General features: G+C 35.4%; 1 protein-coding gene across 1 annotated transcript in view; it reads right to left on the reverse strand.

Annotated features, from left to right (window-relative positions):
* Positions 1-17582, reverse strand: part of LOC143251769 (uncharacterized) — a 29784-nt gene extending 12202 nt beyond the window's left edge. Inside the window, exon 1 of the mRNA XM_076503012.1 lies at positions 15934-17582. Coding sequence (XP_076359127.1) covers positions 15934-17055 — 1122 coding nt within the window. The 5' untranslated portion in view covers positions 17056-17582. The remainder of the gene's footprint in view (positions 1-15933) is intronic.
* Positions 17583-22244: the final 4662 nt, after the last annotated feature.

Raw genomic sequence — 22244 nt, forward strand, 5'->3', positions numbered from 1 at the left:
TTTTTCAATCACCATACTAGAGTTATATGTTTGGGAGAGTCTCAAACTTTTTTATTCACATCAAGGGAGCCTCAGACTTAAAAAGAGTTTGGAAACCACTAGTCCACGGAACTTAATGATATTTATTGTGTTTAAAGATATATCCTAACAGTAGTATCTTTCTTGGAGCTAGGCTTCGTTAGACATATAATACTGGGTTTTGTTTGAAGTTGAACATGCAGCAAACAGAAGTGTTAGTTTAGAACACCAAGCTCTTGGTTTTAATGAAAGCTATAGATCCATAAGTCACTCCATTTTAATAAATTAAAATTCACAGAAGTGTTAGTTTAGAACACCAAGCTCTTGGTTTTAATGAAAGCTATAGATCCATAAGTCACTCCATTTTACTAAATTAAAATTCACGTGACATCGAGAAACGCAGCAGAAGAGTAAGCAGCAGAGTGAACAAGGAAATGACCAATTTAACCATGTTTATATCACAGTGCTAACCCTAACAGTCTTCGTTTTTTATGCGTCCTCTTATTACCTGCTCTTTAACACGAAATTTATACACATGTTCAACACCCCGGGGAGAGACGTGCTCTTGAAACATATACATATACAGAACGTAGATAGAGCGAAGCAGCTATAGAAATGTCTAGAAAGTGAATGTTACAAGATTAATTTTAAGTTTTTCATTACATCACTGACGTTGTAGACAAATTACACATTACAGCAGAGAAATTTAGACAATTCAAAATAAATTATGGTTTTTCTAGAGAGAAATGGGAAACGAGGACAGAAACATGGAATATAAACGTAAAGTTTGGCACCGAAGAAAAAAGACAAAATCGCTCGGAGTTGGTAGGTTTCTTATGGTTTAATTAACTCTTAATTGAGATATTTAGGTTTCTACACACTGCTGCAATTGAGAGTGTATACGTAACGCACAGACAAGAGGATAATTACGTGCCACTAATGTGCCACACATTACTTTAGATTCTTTCAAACGAAACGACTTATAGAGATAAAAAATAAGGAAGTGACAAACCAGGGCAATTTGACCCATAATCAGAATTTAACTTAATAACATGGGTGAATAGTTTCACCCAAAATTAGCAACATGGGAGAATGGTTTAATTTTATTGTCCCTCAGTCGCTGCTCAACATTAATGCTGTACTCTTGTACCCAAAGAACCAATTACTGTTACTGCTGTTAAAATATTGTACCCAAAGAAACAATTACTGTTACTGGTGTTAAACTCTTGTACCCAAAGAACCAATTACTGTTACTGGTGTTAAACTCTTGTACCCAAAGAACCAATTACTGTTACTGGTGTTAAACTCTTGTACTCAAAGAACCAATTACTCTTACTGGTGTTAAACTCTTATACACAAAGAACCAATTACTCTTACTGTTGTTAAACACTTGTACCCAAAGAACCAATTACTCTTACTGGTGTTAAACTCTTGTACCCAAAGAACCAATTACTCCTACTGGTGTTAAGCTCTTGTACCCAAAGAACCAATTACTCTTACTGGTGTTAACCTCTTGTACCCAAAGAACCAATTACTCTTACTGGTGTTAAGCTCTTGTACCCAAAGAACCAATTACTCTTACTGGTGTTAAACTCTTGTACCCAAAGAACCAATTACTCTTACTGGTGTTAAACTCTTGTACCCAAAGAACCAATTACTCTTACTGGTGTTAAACTCTTGCACCCAAAGAACCAATTACTGTTACTGGTGTTAAACTCTTGTACCCAAAGAACCAATTACTCTTACTGGTGTTAAACTCTTGTACCCAAATAAATATAGAGAAATAATAAAACACAAAGGTGAGAACGTTCACCTAGTAATCCACTATCAAGATACGTGAGGATTTAATGAAAGAAATGTAACTTGAGGAGAAAGAAACGTGACTGATGATTAATAGATTAATAATAAATTACATAGGCTTGATGTATTTCCTTGTATCGGGTCACAAAACAAGAAAGGTGAACTATATGTCGTGCATATACGTCCTAAGGCCATTCCGATAAACTGGATCAAGTAGAATTGGGGTACTGAAGGAAGTGATATTTATGCGCTATAAGTGTGTAAACCATGTGTTTAGTAACTTGACCACCATAACACAGTGTTAGTGTGTGAATCATGTGTCTAGTAACTTGACCACCACAACACAGTGTTAGTGCGTGAAGCATGTGTCTAGTAACTTGACCACCATAACACAGTGTTAGTGTGTGAATTATGTGTCTAGTAACTTGACCACCACAACACAGTGTTAGTGTGTGAAGCATGTGTCTAGTAACTTGACCACCATAACACAGTGTTAGTGTGTGAGCCATGTGTCTAGTAACTTGACCACCATAACACAGTGTTAGTGTGTAAACCATGTGTCTAGTAACTTGACCACCATAACACAGTGTTAGTGTGTGAGCCGTGTCTAATAACTTGACCACCAAAACACAGTGTTAGTGTGTAAACCATGTGTCAAGTAACTTGACCACCATAACACAATGTTAGTGTATGAACCATGTGTCTAGTAACTTGACCACCATAACACAGTGTTAGTGCGTGAACCATGTGTCTAGTAACTTGACCACCATAACACAGTGTTAGTGTGAGCCATGTGTCTAGTAACTTGACCACCATAACACAGTGTTAGTGTGTAAACCATGTGTCTAGTAACTTGACCACCATAACACAGTGTTAGTGTGTGAGCCGTGTCTAATAACTTGACCACCAAAACACAATGTTAGTGTATGAACCATGTGTCTAGTAACTTGACCACCATAACACAGTGTTAGTGTGTAAACCATGTGTCAAGTAACTTGACCACCATAACACAGTATTAGTGTGTGTGAAGCATGTGTCTAGAAGCCTAACCGGCATAACTCCAACAGTCCATCTTTGGGTAACTTTGACAGGTGGGCCGGTAATGTTTATAACTGATAGAATGAGGTAACAGGGTTTAGATATTAGGTTCACTTGACTAAACTACTTTTGATGCAGGTAAGCGTGTCTAGTATCACATGTTTTTTAACAATAAAATATTTAAAGAATCCTTTAAAAGGAATCAGGCTGAGGTATCATACAGGGCAGAGAAAAGGAAGGGCGAAATGACCCGTTGGCCTATATACCTCGCTACGCTGGTGACAGTTGGATACTTTATACAAATCAGACGTAAATTACAAACGAATGGTTTCTATATGTACTAGAAACCCGACCTGTTCAACTAACGTTCATAGTAATTAACAAATGTCTCATGCTCTGAAAGACTCCTCAACTCCCATCATTCATTGGGAGCACGATCTTTGTTTCTGTGGTTAACAAAACTTGCAGTTTACTATCACTGTAACTTAGACTCTATATAAACATACTACATACGCCTACAACTTAACTTATTTTGATAATATTTATAATTTAATGTGCAGAAATCTGGTGACCGACTTTCTAGATTCCACTCCAACTTTTATTAAATTGGGCGAAGACTGTTGTTGAACGCAAAGTTACACAATGGGTTATCCGTGCTGAGCCCAATACGGGTATTGAAACCTAACCTTTAATGTTATAAGCCTTTAGACGTGCTGCTGAGCCCCTAATGGGGGGTAATTATATTATGAACTATATTATTAGGTATTATATTTCTATACTAATGATATGGACTGGCCGAAAAAATGTAAATGCACAGGTGGACTATAGATGCTAGAAAATCTAACTGGTTTATTGTTGTTAGTTTTTATCTGGTTAGCTGATTCTTGTTTCGAATTCATGCGCAAATCAACACCGAGAGGTATCTGCGCATGTTCTTCATTTTCAACCAACAGATTAAAGGAAAGGTAGCCAGTTAACAGCAACTTTTGTCTGATTAAGATTTTACGGTTAATCTTGTATCATATGACAACAAAGTGCGGAACGCGTTCTTGTTTTTTATCAGCAGTGAGTAATCTGAGGATTGCGGGTTCGAATTCCCGTCGCACCAAACATGCTCGCCTTTTCAGTCGGGGGGAGGGGCGTTATAATTCTACGGTCAATCCCACTATTCCTTCGTAAAAAAGTAGCCCAAGAGTTGGCGGTGGGTTGTGATGACTAGCTGCCTTCCCTCTCGCCTTACACTGCTAAATTAGGGATGGCTAGCGCAGATAGCCCTTGAGCAGTTTTGCGCGAAATTCAAAAACAAATTCAGCAGTGAGGCGCAAACCTGGATAATTGGAGAGATGAGGTACCTTCAACGATATTAAAAGTAATTATTCTCCAAAATACTATGTTTTTTAGTGTTTATATTTGACACAAATTTGGCTTCTTCAAATTGTTTCTTGTTAAGGCGCAACTCTGCACATCTAGTTTCACGTCACTCTTTTATGGCGTTGGTATTCGTGCCTGGTATTCAGGCTATTATATATGGAATGCATGTACGTGTATCTTTATTCTTCCTGTGATTTGGTTTGGTTGGTGTTAAGCGCAAAACAAAATAAACAATACAGGTATCAAAACTCGATATTTAGCGTCACAAGCCAGCAGACTTCTTGAGATTGAAACAATTATTATTAAGAGTCTGAGAAGTCTAAGATTTTTAGCTTAAATTTACACAAGTCAATGATTTATTGTTTATATCCTTCTTCTGAATGCCATTTATTTAAAAACTTTCTTTTCGACGTGTATTAAAAACACTTCATACAAAACGAGTAAACAAAACCAAAACCTATATGCCTTGATCACGCCCACAAAAAAGTACAGCAATCTAATGGCCTAAAACGGCTCTGTATTACTTCATATTCCTGTGTAGACACGTATAGTAACTGTTTTTATCCTTTCGAACAGAGCACAGAGAGTTCACTGTTTATATCTACGCTAAAACAACAACAGCAACAGCGACTACCTTTCCCATCCACCTTAAATGACCCCTGGTGTCAAATTATTTATCACATGAACCTTGCTCATCGCAACTAGTAAGCCTGAAAAGGTATACACTCCACCTCGCTCAGCTCACTATTGTTTTAGTACCTTACATGAAGTTAATGTATCCAATCAAAAGCACGTTATACGTCTACACAAACAACCTGTGTTATTCATTTGTTCATGCCTAAGTTAACGTGACCATAAACATAGACCATATAAGGTATGGATAACGGAAAACATGTTAACTGAAGACACAAACATAGATACAAGCACCAAGTTTGTTCTTGGTAAAGAAATGTCTAACCCTTGAAAGTGTTCTGTTTGTAGGTTTATAAAAACAAACCTCTACTTTCAGTGAATTAATACGTTACTTCGTTACCAAAGAATACATGAAGAACGAACCACCACAACAAGTTATTAAACTAAACCAAAGTCCGATTAACATGTGAAAATATTCTAAAGATATTGTAATAACACAGAGGGCGCAGTGTGTTGTATCTTTCTCTGTCTTTTTGCCTCGTAAATGTTCGCTCCATACTGTATGTTGAAAATGCACACTTTAATCAGAAACTGAAAGCAACACCGTAATAGATGCCACAGAGACTGGTGTTATATAAAACCCTGAGAAAATAAAATATGTTAAGTGTTATATAAAACCCTGAGGAAATAAAATATGTTAAGTGTTGTATAAAGTCCTGAGGAAATAAAATGTGTTAAGTCTTATATAAAATCCTGAGGAAATAAAATATGTGTCAAGTATTATATAAAATCCTGAGGAAATAAAATATGTGTTAAGTATTATATAAAATCCTGAGGAAATAAAATGTTAAGTGTTATATAAAATCCTGAGAAAATAAAATGTGTTAAGTGTTATATAAAATCCTGAGGAAATAAAATATGTGTTAAGTGTTATATAAAATCCTGAGGAAATAAAATATGTTAAGTGTTATATAAAATCCTGAGGAAATAAAATATGTGTTAAGCGTTGTATAAAATCCTGAGGAAATAAAATATGTGTTAACTAGTTACGTTCATCTTCTCATACTTCTAATCACAAACTAAATTCTGTTATCACCTCCGCTATCACCAAGTGAGATGTAAAAAAAGTTTCAAATTTAGAGTATTTAGGTCTTACATCGTGTCACGTATCCTACCAAAACTGGAATCTCAGCGATGTGTTACTGACTACAGTTCGCTTGAAATATATGCCATTCTATTCAAAATCCACGAACGCTAACCACGTAATGGTAAACTGCAATTCTAGCCTCTACACACCACGGTTTACCAGTATAACTAATCGCCTTAATGTGAAAGTATTATATACGCTAGAAGTCCCTTATACAAGGGTTATGCACACTAACAATCCCTAACAGAAGGGCAATGTACACTAGCAATTTCTAATTTTAAAGTGACAGACGAAAGTAAAGAGAGCAAGTGAATAACACCCACTGCCATCTCTTACACTATACTAATCCAACAGTCGGATTTGCCCATCACACCTATAAAGCATCCACAATCCCAAAGTAAAGATCATACTTTTGCTGCGTCGAGACGCCAGCCATAAGCCTTCGGATTTACAATCACGCCCTGTGACATCTGAGTGGCAGCAGAGGCTAAATTAACGGTACGATAAAAACAATAACTAACTCGTACTGTTGTTAATTTATTCAAATCTCATTATAAATGAACATCGTTACATTCTCTTAAGACTTGGTGGTTAGGGCACTCTATTCGCATTCGATGGTTCGTGGGATCAACCTTCGTCACTCAGTATATTCCCTATTTCAGATTATAATGTGATGACCAATTTCTCTAGTTGTTGTAAAAGAGTAGCCCAAAAAAAACTCTCTTAGAACTGACACTGTTTATGTAACAAAATCACCAAGATTGTCTTAGAACTGACACTGTTTATCTAACAAGATCACTAACATTGTCTTAGAAACGACTATAAAACTATAAACTGTAAACACACTAATAGTAATCACCATTTAGAAACGACTATAAACCTATGAGCTGTAAACACACCAATAGTAATCACCATTTGGAAACGAATATAAACCTATGAGCTGTAAACACACTAATAGTAATCACCATTTGGAAACGACTATAAACCTATGAGCTGTAAACACACTAATAGTAATCACCATTTAGAAACGACTATAAACCTATGAGCTGTAAATACCTCAATAGTAATCACCATTTAAAAACGATTATAAACCTATGAACTGTAAACACACAAATAGTAATCACCATTTAGAAACGACTATAAACCTATGAGCTGTAAACACACTAATAGTAATCACCATTTAGAAACGACTATAAACCTATGAGCTGTAAACACACAAATAGTAATAACCATTTAGAAACGACTATAAACCTATGAACTATAAACACAATAATAGTAACCATCATTTAGAAACTACTATAAACCTATGAACTGTAAACACACAAATAGTAATAACCATTTAGAAACGACTATAAACCTATGAACTATAAACACAATAATAGTAACCATCATTTAGAAACGACTATAAACCTATGAACTGTAAACACACAAATAGTAATAACCATTTAGAAACGACTATAAACCTATGAACTATAAACACAATAATAGTAACCATCATTTAGAAACGACTATAAACCTATGAGCTGTAAACATACAAATAGTAATCACCATTTAGAAACGACTATAAACCTATGAGCTGTAAACACATTAATAGTAATCACCATTTAGAAACGACTATAAACCTATAAACTGTAAACACACTAATAGTAATCACCATTTAGAAACGACTATAAACCTATGAGCTGTAAACACACTAATAGTAATCACCATTTAGAAACGACTATAAACCTATGAGCTGTAAACACACAAATAGTAATAACCATTTAGAAACGACTATAAACCTATGAACTGTAAACAAAGTAATAGTAATCACCATTTAGAAACGACTATAAACCTATGAGCTGTAAACACACTAATAGTAATCACCATTTAGAAACGACTATAAACCTATGAGCTGTAAACACACTAATAGTAATCACCATTTAGAAACGACTATAAACCTATGAAGTGTAAACAAACTAATAGTAATCACCATTTAGAAACGACTATAAACCTATGAGCTGTAAACACACTAAGAGTAATCACCATTTATAAACGACTATAAGCCTATGAGCTGTAAACACACTAATAGTAATCACCATCTAGAAACGACTATAAACCTATGAGCTGTAAACACACCAATAGTAATCACCATTTATAAACGACTATAAACTTATGAGCTGTAAACACTAATAGTAATCACCATTTATAAACGACTATAAACCTATGAGCTGTAAACACACTAATAGTAATCAACCATTTAGAAACGACTATAAACCTATGTAGTGTAAACACCTCAATAGTAATCACCATTTAGTAACGACTATAAACCTATGAGCTGTAAACACATTAATAGTAATCACCATTTAGAAACGACTATAAACATATGAGCTGTAAACACATTAATAGTAATCACCATTTAGAAACGACTATAAACCTATAAGCTGTAAACACACTAATAGTAATCACCATTTAGAAACGACTATAAACCTATGAACTGTAAACAAATTAATAGTAATCACCATTTAGAAACGACTATAAACCTATGAACTGTAAACAAATTAATAGTAATCACCATTTAGAAACGACTATAAACCTATGAACTGTAAACACACTAATAGTAATCACCATTTAGAAACGACTATAAACCTGAGCTGTAAACACACTAATAGTAATCACCATTTAGAAACGACTATAAACCTATGAACTGTAAACAAATTAATAGTAATCACCATTTAGAAACGACTATAAACCTATGAACTGTAAACACACTAATAGTAATCACCATTTAGAAACGACTATAAACCTATGAGCTGTAAACACACTAATAATAATCACCATTTAGAAACGACTATAAACCTATGAGCTGTAAACACACTAATAGTAATCACCATTTAGAAACGACTATAAACCTATGAGCTGTAAACACACTAATAGTAATCACCATTTGGAAACGAATATAAACCTATGAGCTGTAAACACACTAATAGTAATCACCATTTGGAAACGACTATAAACCTATGAGCTGTAAACACACTAATAGTAATCACCATTTAGAAACGACTATAAACCTATGAGCTGTAAATACCTCAATAGTAATCACCATTTAAAAACGACTATAAACCTATGAGCTGTAAACACACTAATAGTAATCACCATTTAGAAACGACTATAAACCTATGAGCTGTAAACACACTAATAGTAATCACCATTTATAAACGACTATAAACCTATGAACTGTAAACACACAAATAGTAATCACCATTTATAAACGACTATAAACCTATGAGCTGTAAACACACTAATAGTAATCACCATTTAGAAACGACTATAAACCTATGAACTGTAAACAAATTAATAGTAATCACCATTTAGAAACGACTATAAACCTATGAGCTGTAAACACACTAATAGTAATCACCATTTAGAAACGACTATAAACCTATGAGCTGTAAACACACTAATAGTAATCACCATTTAGAAACGACTATAAACCTATGAGCTGTAAACACACTAATAGTAATCACCATTTAGAAACGACTATAAACCTATGAAGTGTAAACAAACTAATAGTAATCACCATTTAGAAACGACTATAAACCTATGAGCTGTAAACAAACTAATAGTAATCACCATTTATAAACGACTATAAACCTATGAGCTGTAAACACACTAATAGTAATCACCATCTAGAAACGACTATAAACCTATGAGCTGTAAACACACCAATAGTAATCACCATTTAGAAACGACTATATACCTATGAACTGTAAACACACTAATAGTAATCACCATTTAGAAACGACTATAACCTATGAGCTGTAAACACACTAATAGTAATCACCATTTAGAAACGACTATAAACCTATGAACTGTAAACACACAAATAGTAATCACCATTTATAAACGACTATAAACCTATGAGCTGTAAACACACTAATAGTAATCAACCATTTAGAAACGACTATAAACCTATGAGCTGTAAACACACTAATAGTAATCAACCATTTAGAAACGACTATAAACCTATGTAGTGTAAACACCTCAATAGTAATCACCATTTAGTAACGACTATAAACCTATGAGCTGTAAACACATTAATAGTAATCACCATTTAGAAACGACTATAAACCTATGAGCTGTAAACACACTAATAGTAATCACCATTTAGAAACGACTATAAACCTATGAACTGTAAACACACCAATAGTAATCACCATTTAGAAACGACTATATACCTATGAACTGTAAACACACTAATAGTAATCACCATTTAGAAACGACTATAAACCTATGAGCTGTAAACACACTAATAGTAATCACCATTTAGAAACGACTATAAACCTATGAGCTGTAAACACACTAATAGTAATCACCATTTAGAAACGACTATAAACCTATGAGCTGTAAACACACTAATAGTAATCACCATTTATAAACGACTATAAACCTATGAACTGTAAACACACCAATAGTAATCACCATTTAGAAACGACTATAAACCTATGAGCTGTAAACACACTAATAGTAATCACTATTTAGAAATGACTATAAACCTATGAACTGTAAACACACCAATAGTAATCACCATTTAGAAACGACTATATACCTATGAACTGTAAACACACTAATAGTAATCATCATTTAGAAACGACTATAAACCTATGAGCTGTAAACACACTAATAGTAATCACCATTTATAAACGACTATAAACCTATGAACTGTAAACACACAAATAGTAATCACCATTTATAAACGACTATAAACCTATGAGCTGTAAACACACTAATAGTAATCAACCATTTAGAAACGACTATAAACCTATGAGCTGTAAACACACTAATAGTAATCAACCATTTAGAAACGACTATAAACCTATGTAGTGTAAACACCTCAATAGTAATCACCATTTAGTAACGACTATAAACCTATGAGCTGTAAACACATTAATAGTAATCACCATTTAGAAACGACTATAAACCTATGAGCTGTAAACACACTAATAGTAATCACCATTTAGAAACGACTATAAACCTATGAACTGTAAACACACCAATAGTAATCACCATTTAGAAACGACTATATACCTATGAACTGTAAACACACTAATAGTAATCACCATTTAGAAACGACTATAAACCTATGAGCTGTAAACACACTAATAGTAATCACCATTTAGAAACGACTATAAACCTATGAGCTGTAAACACACTAATAGTAATCACCATTTAGAAACGACTATAAACCTATGAGCTGTAAACACACTAATAGTAATCACCATTTATAAACGACTATAAACCTATGAGCTGTAAACACACTAATAGTAATCACTATTTAGAAATGACTATAAACCTATGAGCTGTAAACACACTAACAGTAATCACCATTTAGAAACGACTATAAACCTATGAAGTGTAAACAAACTAATAGTAATCACCATTCAGAAACGACTATAAACCTATAAACTGTAAACACACTAATAGTAATCACCATTTAGAAACGACTATAAACCTATAAGCTGTAAACACACTAATAGTAATCACCATTTAGAAACGACTATAAACCTATGAACTGTAAACACACAAATAGTAATCACCATTTATAAACGACTATAAACCTATGAGCTGTAAACACACTAATAGTAATCAACCATTTAGAAACGACTATAAACCTATGAGCTGTAAACACACTAATAGTAATCAACCATTTAGAAACGACTATAAACCTATGTAGTGTAAACACCTCAATAGTAATCACCATTTAGTAACGACTATAAACCTATGAGTTGTAAACACATTAATAGTAATCACCATTTAGAAACGACTATAAACCTATGAGCTGTAAACACACTAATAGTAATCACCATTTAGAAACGACTATAAACCTATGAACTGTAAACACACCAATAGTAATCACCATTTAGAAACGACTATATACCTATGAACTGTAAACACACTAATAGTAATCACCATTTAGAAACGACTATAAACCTATGAGCTGTAAACACACTAATAGTAATCACCATTTAGAAACGACTATAAACCTATGAGCTGTAAACACACTAATAGTAATCACCATTTAGAAACGACTATAAACCTATGAGCTGTAAACACACTAATAGTAATCACCATTTATAAACGACTATAAACCTATGAACTGTAAACACACCAATAGTAATCACCATTTAGAAACGACTATAAACCTATGAGCTGTAAACACACTAATAGTAATCACTATTTAGAAATGACTATAAACCTATGAGCTGTAAACACACTAACAGTAATCACCATTTAGAAACGACTATAAACCTATGAAGTGTAAACAAACTAATAGTAATCACCATTCAGAAACGACTATAAACCTATAAACTGTAAACACACTAATAGTAATCACCATTTAGAAACGACTATAAATCTATGAGCTGTAAACACACTAATAGTAATCATCATTTAGAAACGACTATAAACTTATAAGCTGTAAACACACAAATAGTAATAACCACTTAGAAACAACTATAAACCTATGAACTGTAAACACACTAATAGTAATCACCATTTAGAAACGACTATAAACCTATGAGCTGTAAACACACTAATAGTAATCACCATCTAGAAACGACTATAAACCTATGAGCTGTAAACACACAAATAGTAATCACCATTTAGAAACGACTATAAACCTATGAGCTGTAAACACATTAATAGTAATCACCATTTAGAAACGACTATAAACCTATAAGCTGTAAACACACTAATAGTAATCACCATTTAGAAACGACTATAAACATATGAGCTGTAAACACATTAATAGTAATTACCATTTAGAAACGACTATAAACCTATAAGCTGTAAACACACTAATAGTAATCACCATTTAGAAACGACTATAAACCTATGAACTGTAAACAAATTAATAGTAATCACCATTTAGAAACGACTATAAAACTATGAACTGTAAACAAATTAATAGTAATCACCATTTAGAAACGACTATAAACCTATGAACTGTAAACACACTAATAGTAATCACCATTTAGAAACGACTATAAACCTATGAGCTGTAAACACACTAATAGTAATCACCATTTAGAAACGACTATAAACCTATGAACTGTAAACAAATTAATAGTAATCACCATTTAGAAACGACTATAAACCTATGAACTGTAAACACACTAATAGTAATCACCATTTAGAAACGACTATAAACCTATGAGCTGTAAACACACTAATAGTAATCACCATTTAGAAACTACTATAAACCTATGAACTGTAAACACATTAATAGTAATCACCATTTATAAACGACTATAAACCTATGAGCTGTAAACACACTAATAGTAATCACCATTTAGAAACGACTATAAACCTATGAGCTGTAAACACACTAATAGTAATCACCATTTGGAAACGAATATAAACCTATGAGCTGTAAACACACTAATAGTAATCACCATTTGGAAACGACTATAAACCTATGAGCTGTAAACACACTAATAGTAATCACCATTTAGAAACGACTATAAACCTATGAGCTGTAAACACACTAATAGTAATCACCATTTAGAAACGACTATAAACCTATGAGCTGTAAACACACTAATAGTAATCACCATTTAGAAACGACTATAAACCTATGAGCTGTAAACACACTAATAGTAATCACCATTTATAAACGACTATAAACCTATGAACTGTAAACACACAAATAGTAATCACCATTTATAAACGACTATAAACCTATGAGCTGTAAACACACTAATAGTAATCATCATTTGGAAACGACTATAAACCTATGAGCTGTAAACACACTAATAGTAATCACCATTTATAAACGACTATAAACCTATGAACTGTAAACACACAAATAGTAATCACCATTTATAAACGACTATAAACCTATGAGCTGTAAACACACTAATAGTAATCACCATTTAGAAACGACTATAAACCTATGAACTGTAAACAAATTAATAGTAATCACCATTAATGTAAAATAACTAAAATAAAAGCGAAAATCGATGTATTTTGTTGGTTTAGTTATTTAAGTAATTTTCCATTGGATGTGGGTATTCTCAGCTGCCTGATGTGAATATCCCAGAGAGAAATGATCGAATGTCAATTGGTAACAGATGACATGTTCGGGCGCTTAAATATGGTCGTTTCCTTTCGGTGAAACTAAGACATCAGATTTATTTCAGGGCCCAGGTATCAGATAAATGTTCAATAATATTTAGTGAACCCTACATGTGATGACTGAGTAACATAACCAGTTTTTGTTTGTTTGTTGAATGTCGTAGAAAGCTACTTGACAGCGCTCTGGGCTAGCCGTCACTAATTTTGAAACGATGGACTTAAGATTTCTTTTGAATTTCGCGCAAAGCTACACGAGGGCTATCTGTGCTAGCCGTCCCTAATTTAGCAGTGTAAGACTAGAGGGAAGGCAGCTAGTCATCACCACCCACCGCCAACTCTTGGGCTACTCTTTTACCAACGAATAGTGTGATTGACCATAACTTTATAACGCCCACGCGGCTGAAAGAGCGAACATATTTGGTGTAAGCTGGATTCGAACCCTCGACCCTCAGTTTTCGATTCTTAACTTGGTTAAGACAACACACCGGATTTACCAACCACTTCTTTAACCACACAATAAATCAGATTTTCCAACCAGTTCTTTAACACAATATATAGCTAAGAAAAAAAAAACAGATTTACCAATTAACTGAAATAAAGTTGATCGACTGAGCCACAAGCCGATGTTCTGAAATCAGCACGAGCTACATCACAGAATCACAAGTTAATAAAGTTGATCGACTGAGCCACAAGCCGATGTTCTGAAACCAGCACGAGCTACATCACAGAATCACAAATTAATAAAGTTGATCGACTGAGCAACAAGCCGATGTTCTGAAATCAGCACGAGCTGCATCACAGAATCACAAATTCATAAAGTTGATCGACTGAGCCACAAGACGATGTTCTGAAATCAGCACGAGCTGCATCACAGAATCACAAGTTAAACATCTCCATTCCCCAACAGCTCAGCAGTAAGTCTGATGGCTTAAACGCTAAAACCCGTGTTTCGATACCCGTGGTGGGCACAGCGCAGATACTTGATTCTGTGTTGTTCCGCAGAACAACTTCGATAAGCGATATTAAAGAATTAATTGACACATCGATATGACGATTCTCCCTTAGTTTTCATGTCACGCAACGTTACGAGCACCAAGAAGTAAATACTGTGTTACTATGGGGTTAGGCTACGAAACAAACAAAAATCAAAACCTAAACCAAACACCATTAGCGTTTAAGAGACGGTAGGTTTCCCTTAAATAACACTATATAACAAAAGTTTTATTTTTTCTTTTTCCTGGACAGAAAGTGTTATTTTCCAACTGCTAAAGTAAATGGAAAAGACCTATTTTTTCTCTTCAAACTCTGCTTTTGTAACCTGGGAGCGTATAACGAAAACACCATAGAAGACCATATCTGGGGACTGATAGGTGAAAGTGATTTACATTACGGTCGCAAATCTCGAAAAACTACTCACTTCTAAACAGTTTTGTATAACTTTAGTATAAATACATGTAAATCTTGATTCATGAGTTGTTTTATTCAGACCTCATGTAAATGAAAATGTGCAGATTTGCCCGTTTTTTACATAGAAAATAGGTTAATTTCTAAATTTCATTATCCAGGTCACAAAAGGAAAGTTTGAAGGGAATAATGGTCATTTTCTGTACTTTTACAACATAAGCAATTAAGAAATAACACATACTATCCAGGAACAAATTTGTGTTATATAGTGTAATGTAACTAACTGTTTTATTAGAAATCAAGTGAATTTCCAAAATTATACTTTACCATATTACAAGTTTATTTCTATACCAATCCCACAGTTCGACCCCCCCCCCCAAAAAAAAAAAAAGTTTAAATAAGCCCACCTGTTTCACTTGAGTAATTTCCGCTGGTGTTTTGGTGACCTGATTCGTTCCCTTGGCTTTTCTTCCACGTTTGACTTTGGTTTTTTTGTCCCCGTGGTCAGTGTGACCTGTGGAAGAAGATTCCTGTCTAACCACGTACTGGGTTGATACCGTTTCTCCTGGGGTCACCTCACTGGCAGTGACTGTCCGCTGGTCATCTCCTTGGGTCATTCCCCGAGTCTTCTTGGGATGCTGGACTTTGCTTTTTTTGTCGCCGCGGTTAGTATAACTCGTGGAAGAAGATTCTTGTTTGACCACGTAATGTGTTGTGACCGTTCGTCCGGGGGTGGTCACTTTGCTGGTGGTGGCTGTTTGCTGGTCATCTCTTTGGGTCTTCTTGAGATGCTGGACTTTGCTTTTTTTGTCGCCGTTGTCAGTGTGACCCGTGGAAGAAGATTCTTGTTTGATCACGTGGTGTGTTGTGACCGTTCGACCGGGGGTGGTCACTTTGCTCGTAGTGGCTGTCTGCTTGCCATCTCCTTGTGACAGTATCGTGGTCTTGCGGATAACCTGCGAGGTTTGGACGGTCCGTACTTCACTTGTGCTGAATGATGACTGGAACTCCTGACAGGACGAAGAAGAAGTCGTTTCGACCAGGGTATCCGGATCCTGGGGTTGCCGAGACCCCATAGTGTGGTGTTGAGTAAACATGTTGGGGCTACTACACAAGAGCAAGCCCCAAAAGAGGGCAGCGAAAAAGAAGTTCACTAAAGTAACAATGCCCGCAAGACTTGCGACCCAGTCCACTGGACAGTGTCCAGTCTCATTGGGTCCACAGGTAAACTGGTGGCCAGCGAGAGGAGCCTGGAAAGGCGAGCAGTGCAGCTCCTTCGGCTGAGAGGTCCCACTGTTAATGAACAGATATACACCTGTGAAGCTAGCCGAGAGGGCCAGCACGATCGACGTTATAGACGCCACTTTCAAAGCTGGAATGACAAGTTCCCACTTGTTGTCTGGTAATAGAGCCGGTCTCGACCCTCCCAGCACGGACGGGGCCTTTTCCTTCCTAACACCAGCCTGACCGGTAGGGGATACAGACGTGTCGTCTCGCTCCAGGAATGGAGGCTCTGATGAGCGCTGCATGTTTCGAGTTGGAGCAGCAAAGATAATAGCTAATGTTTTAAAGTATTTGCGTTACAGAGCATCTCACAACATTCCTCATATTCGCGTGTAGTCATCTAAACCTTCCTACACCGATAATTCTAAGTTAAAGTTTCTCCACACTCGAGATTTTTTACAGGAAAAACAGAAGGCCTTGTTGTTTTAGAACAGTGAAATCCAACCTAGCTGACGCTTATTCTACACAGAAAACAAGCACCAAAACAAACATAAAAAAGGATAGTCAGACAGGCAGACACTGTAGAATAAAGTCTACTAATGTCAGCACCGCCTCAACTTTAACTGTTTCTACGTGTAGCAGCTAACACTACGTAACTCAGCGGCTAACACTACGTTACACCCTTTTTTTCAAGGTCGGTTTTTCATGCCTGATATACGTTATTAAATCGAAGCGTTAAAAATCAACATCTTATCTCCTGATGGAAATAATTCTTCCTCAGGAGACTATGGACACATTGTTCACGATCCTACCTCTAAGTTAAGGATCTTCCAGTCACTAGTCTCAAAGGATCTCGGGAAAAAATCTTCAACCTTGAACACACACGAGTTTCATAATCCTAGTCAACTGTCGTCACCCATTAACACCCACTTTCAGAGAGACGTTGTATGCTAGCTTTGAGTCTATACAGAGAACGTGACGAAATAACCCTTTGCTACAAAGGCTACTGCAATGTTACGTTATGCGGAAAAAGCCACCACCAGGGTATTAATCTCGCGATGAACTATGCGGTAACGAAGCAGGCATTGTAAAATCGATATCACGTGGCCTGTTCCATGCAGGCCAGGTAGAGTCCTCCCAAAGTCCAAGGTTGTTCCTATCTCCGAGTGGAACTTGTTAACTGTGGTACTTGAGTTTGTACGAGTTTTAAACCAACAGTTCACGAGTTTGTATCTTTAAGTTATCACCATCGCTTCCTAACCCTACAGTTTTCACCGGTCCAGATCCTAATATTAGATATTTATTTATGGAAAGCTAAATTTGCACGTAAAGTAAAAATAAATAAAGTGAGTGCGCTGTACGTCGTTTTCCTACCTCCCAAATAAACTGGTGTAAAATTAAAAATATGTATTAATTTGGTTCCCTGTCCAAATCAAAATATGACTAGCCACACATTGACATAAACAAGAACCAATAATTACAGTTGTAGTTCGCTTTGCTAATCATCTTGAATTACTTACTATTAGTTATGAAATCAGTGAAAAGGTGAAAAGTTAAGAGTTTAAGATAAGCCTAATTAAGTATCCACCAAGATTTAAGTCACGTCTATAAATAATACACACTTTCAGTAACGTCCGGTAGGGGGCAGCATCAGCATACAATCAAAATAATCTGCGGTCGGGTTCACATATTTGATGGATATGTGTGAAGGGCAGCGACAGATGCTTTGAAACCATCCTTAAAATATACAAAACACATATAAGACCAGCAATAGACTATGCAGCTCCTGCATGGATTAACGTAAGTAAAAAACAAATACAAACCAAACTCCAAACCTTACAGAATACACTAATCACATCAACATACAAAGTACCCAAAACCACTTCCTCAATGTTCATGCACAAATACTCTAATACACAAACAATACAGATAGACTTCTACATAGTACAATAAAATATTTTGATAAAAATTGGAGAAAAAACGAGTTGTTATGTGAACTAGAAGATATTGCATATATGATGAAGAGAGACCTAAACACCTTTCACCGTTAAACTTGTACATCAGATCCTTAAGTTAAACTTAAGTATTAAAAATAAAAAAAGTAACAAATAATATATATATATATACTAGTGCTAAAATAAAACAGGCCACCTATGTTCTATACTTAGAAAATCTGAAAGTACAATATACATGGACATTGCCCTCAAAATGGCCTAAGTTATGTTCCTCACTCTGGCTCTCATGTATTTACTTTAAATATACTAACAAGTCCACTCTAACAATGTAAAGGAAGGAGGAAGACGTCCAGTGTACCTGTCCCTCCCGGGTATACAAATTTATATACCCAAACAACTGGAGAGAGGGACAGATGCTTTGCAACATAGTTCACTATGATATCACCAGGTGGTGCCAAATGCGGATATTGTTTAAATTAGTCATCTCTCCCCTTACCACTAATACTTGGAAACTCCTATTGCACGTAACATTTCACACATGTGTAACATGAAGTTCGACTAACTTCTCATCTGGTAATGAATAATTTCTCAGTTCGTCAACACCAACTGGTAAGACGCCAGTGTATCGAGGACTAAATTACGTCCTACTGACAGTTCACGGTTTAACACGCAAATAAGTGAAAACGTTTCAAGAGCGTGACAGGCAGATGTTTAACACACAGATATGTGAAAAAGTTTCGAGAGTGTAAAAGCAGTAAATATTTAACACACAGATATGTGAAAACGTTTCAAAAGCGTGACAGGCAGTTTAACAGATAGATACGTGAAAACGTTTCAACAACGTAATGCAATAACATAGTAATGTACAGAATTTTGCTTGTCTTTATTTTCAGATAAAAGAACTCAGTAAATAAATGTGTGTGCGTGTGCGTTACACCGTAAACAGTGCTGTAATGGTTCTTATTTTAAAGGTTGCTTGAGTGAGAAAAGTGCATGTTCTTTGGTTCTTACTATATGCAAGAAAAGTCCATGTTCCGTGGTTCTCATTATATGGAAGAAAAGTCTACGTTCTGTGGTTCTTACTATATGCAAGAAAAGTCCATGTTCAGTGGTTCTTACTATATGCAAGAAAAGTCCGTGTTCCGTGGTTCTCATTATATGGAAGAATTTCGGCTCCCCACTTGACCACGTTTCTTTCCACATCACACCAAACATGCTCGCCCTTTCAGCCATGTGGGCGTTATAATATGATGGTCAATCCCACTATTCGTTGGTAAAATAGTAGCCCAAGAGTTGGCGGTGGGTGATGATGACTAGCTGCCTACCCTCTAGTCTTACACTGCTAAATTAGGGACGGCTAGCACAGATAGCTCTCGTGCAGCTTTGCGCGAAATTCAAAACAAAACAAACAAACATTCTTTCAACGTTTCAACAAGCCTTAAATGTTGATCATTTGACTTGAATCCTAGTATATTCCTAACTTACCACATTTGACTGAATATGTAATTACAGGTACAAACCTGAAGTCTGTATAATTTGTGTGATAAACAGCAGTAGCTGCTCATGGTAACATACGGGTACGTGTACTTCGTTCTTCTTATCAATACATATCTTTGTGTCATAGCCCACGTTACAAGTACACTAGGAACGAGTCGTATCATGTTGTTTGTGACCTGAACATCACTACTTCCTAAAATAACGTCCTTCAGAAACTGTGCAACTTGAAACGTTCCTACTGCCTAAATTAACGTCCTTCAGAAACTGTGCAACTTGAAACGTTCCTACAGCCTAAATTAACGTCCTTCAGAAACTGTGCAACTTGAAACGTTCCTACAGCCTAAATTAACGTCCTTCAGAAACTGTGCAACTTTAAACGTTCCTACTGCCTAAATTAACGTCCTACAGAAACTGTGCAACTTTAAACGTTCCTACTGCCTAAATTAACGTCCTTAGAAACTGTGCAACTTGAAACGTTCCTACTGCCTAAATTAACGTCCTTCAGAAACTGTGCAACTTGAAACGTTCCTACTGCCTAAATTAACGTCCTTAGAAACTGTGCAACTTGAAACATTCCTACTGCCTAAATTAACGTCCTTCAGAAACTGTGCAACTTGAAACGTTCCTACTGCCTAAATTAACGTCCTTCAGAAACTGTGCAACTTGAAACGTTCCTACTGCCTAAATTAACGTCCTTATTAATGTCTTTCGCAAACAGGGCAACTTCAAAAGTTACTAGTGCCGAAGTTAACGTCTATCGTGACGTCGTTTTGAAATTTCGAAAATAAATGCATGAATAATTATATTGACAAAAATGTCACGTTGATACGACAAGTAGTAACAAATGCATAAGTAATAATAACACATCAGGTGTATTTCTGTCTGTAGCTAAGAATAAACTTGTCACTGTACCAATATAATATAAAGTGTGTTTCTATTTGTAGCTGAGACTAAACTTGTAACTGTACCAATACAATATAAAGTGTGTTTCTGTTTGTAGCTAAGACTAAACTTGTCACTGTACCAATATAATATAAAGTGTGTTTCTGTTTGTAGCTGAGACTAAACTTGTCACTGTACCAATACAATATAAAGTGTGTTTCTGTTTGTAGCTGAGACTAAACTTGTCACTGTACCAATACAATATAAAGTGTGTTTCTGTTTGTAGCTGAGACTAAACTTGTCACTGTACCAATACAATATAAAGTGTGTTTCTGTTTGTAGCTGAGACTAAACTTGTCACTGTACCAATACAATATAAAGTGTGTTTCTGTTTGTAGCTCAGACTAAACTTGTCACTGTACCAATACAATATAAAGTGTGTTACTGTTTGTAGCTGAGACTAAACTTGTCACTGTACCAATATAATATAAAGTGTGTTTCTGTTTGTAGCTGAGACTAAACTTGTCACTGTACCAATATAATATAAAGTGTGTTTCTGTTTGTAGCTGAGACTAAACTTGTCACTGTACCAATATAATATAAAGTGTGTTTCTGTTTGTAGCTGAGACTAAACTTGTCACTGTACCAATAAAATATAAAGTGTGTTTCTGTTTGTAGCTGAGTCTAAACTTGTCACTGTACCAATACAATATAAAGTGTGTTTCTGTTTGTAGCTGAGACTAAACTTGTAACTGTACCAATATAATATAAAGTGTGTTTCTGTTTGTAGCTGAGACTAAACTTGTAACTGTACCAATACAATATAAAGTGTGTTTCTGTTTGTAGCTGAGACTAAACTTGTCACTGTACCAATACAATATAAAGTGTGTTTCTGTCTGTAGCTAAGACTAAACTTGTCACTGTACCAATATAATATAAAGTGTATTTCTGTTTGTAGCTGAGACTAAACTTGTAACTGTACCAATACAATATAAAGTGTGTTTCTGTCTGTAGCTGAGACTAAACTTGTCACTGTACCAATACAATATAAAGTGTGTTTCTGTCTGTAGCTGAGACTAAACTTGTCACTGTACCAATACAATATAAATTGTGTTTCTGTTTGTAGCTGAGACTAAACTTGTAACTCTACCAATACAATA

This window comes from Tachypleus tridentatus, chromosome 6 (assembly GCF_004210375.1).
Source record: "Tachypleus tridentatus isolate NWPU-2018 chromosome 6, ASM421037v1, whole genome shotgun sequence".
Taxonomy (NCBI): Eukaryota; Metazoa; Arthropoda; class Merostomata; order Xiphosura; family Limulidae; genus Tachypleus; species Tachypleus tridentatus.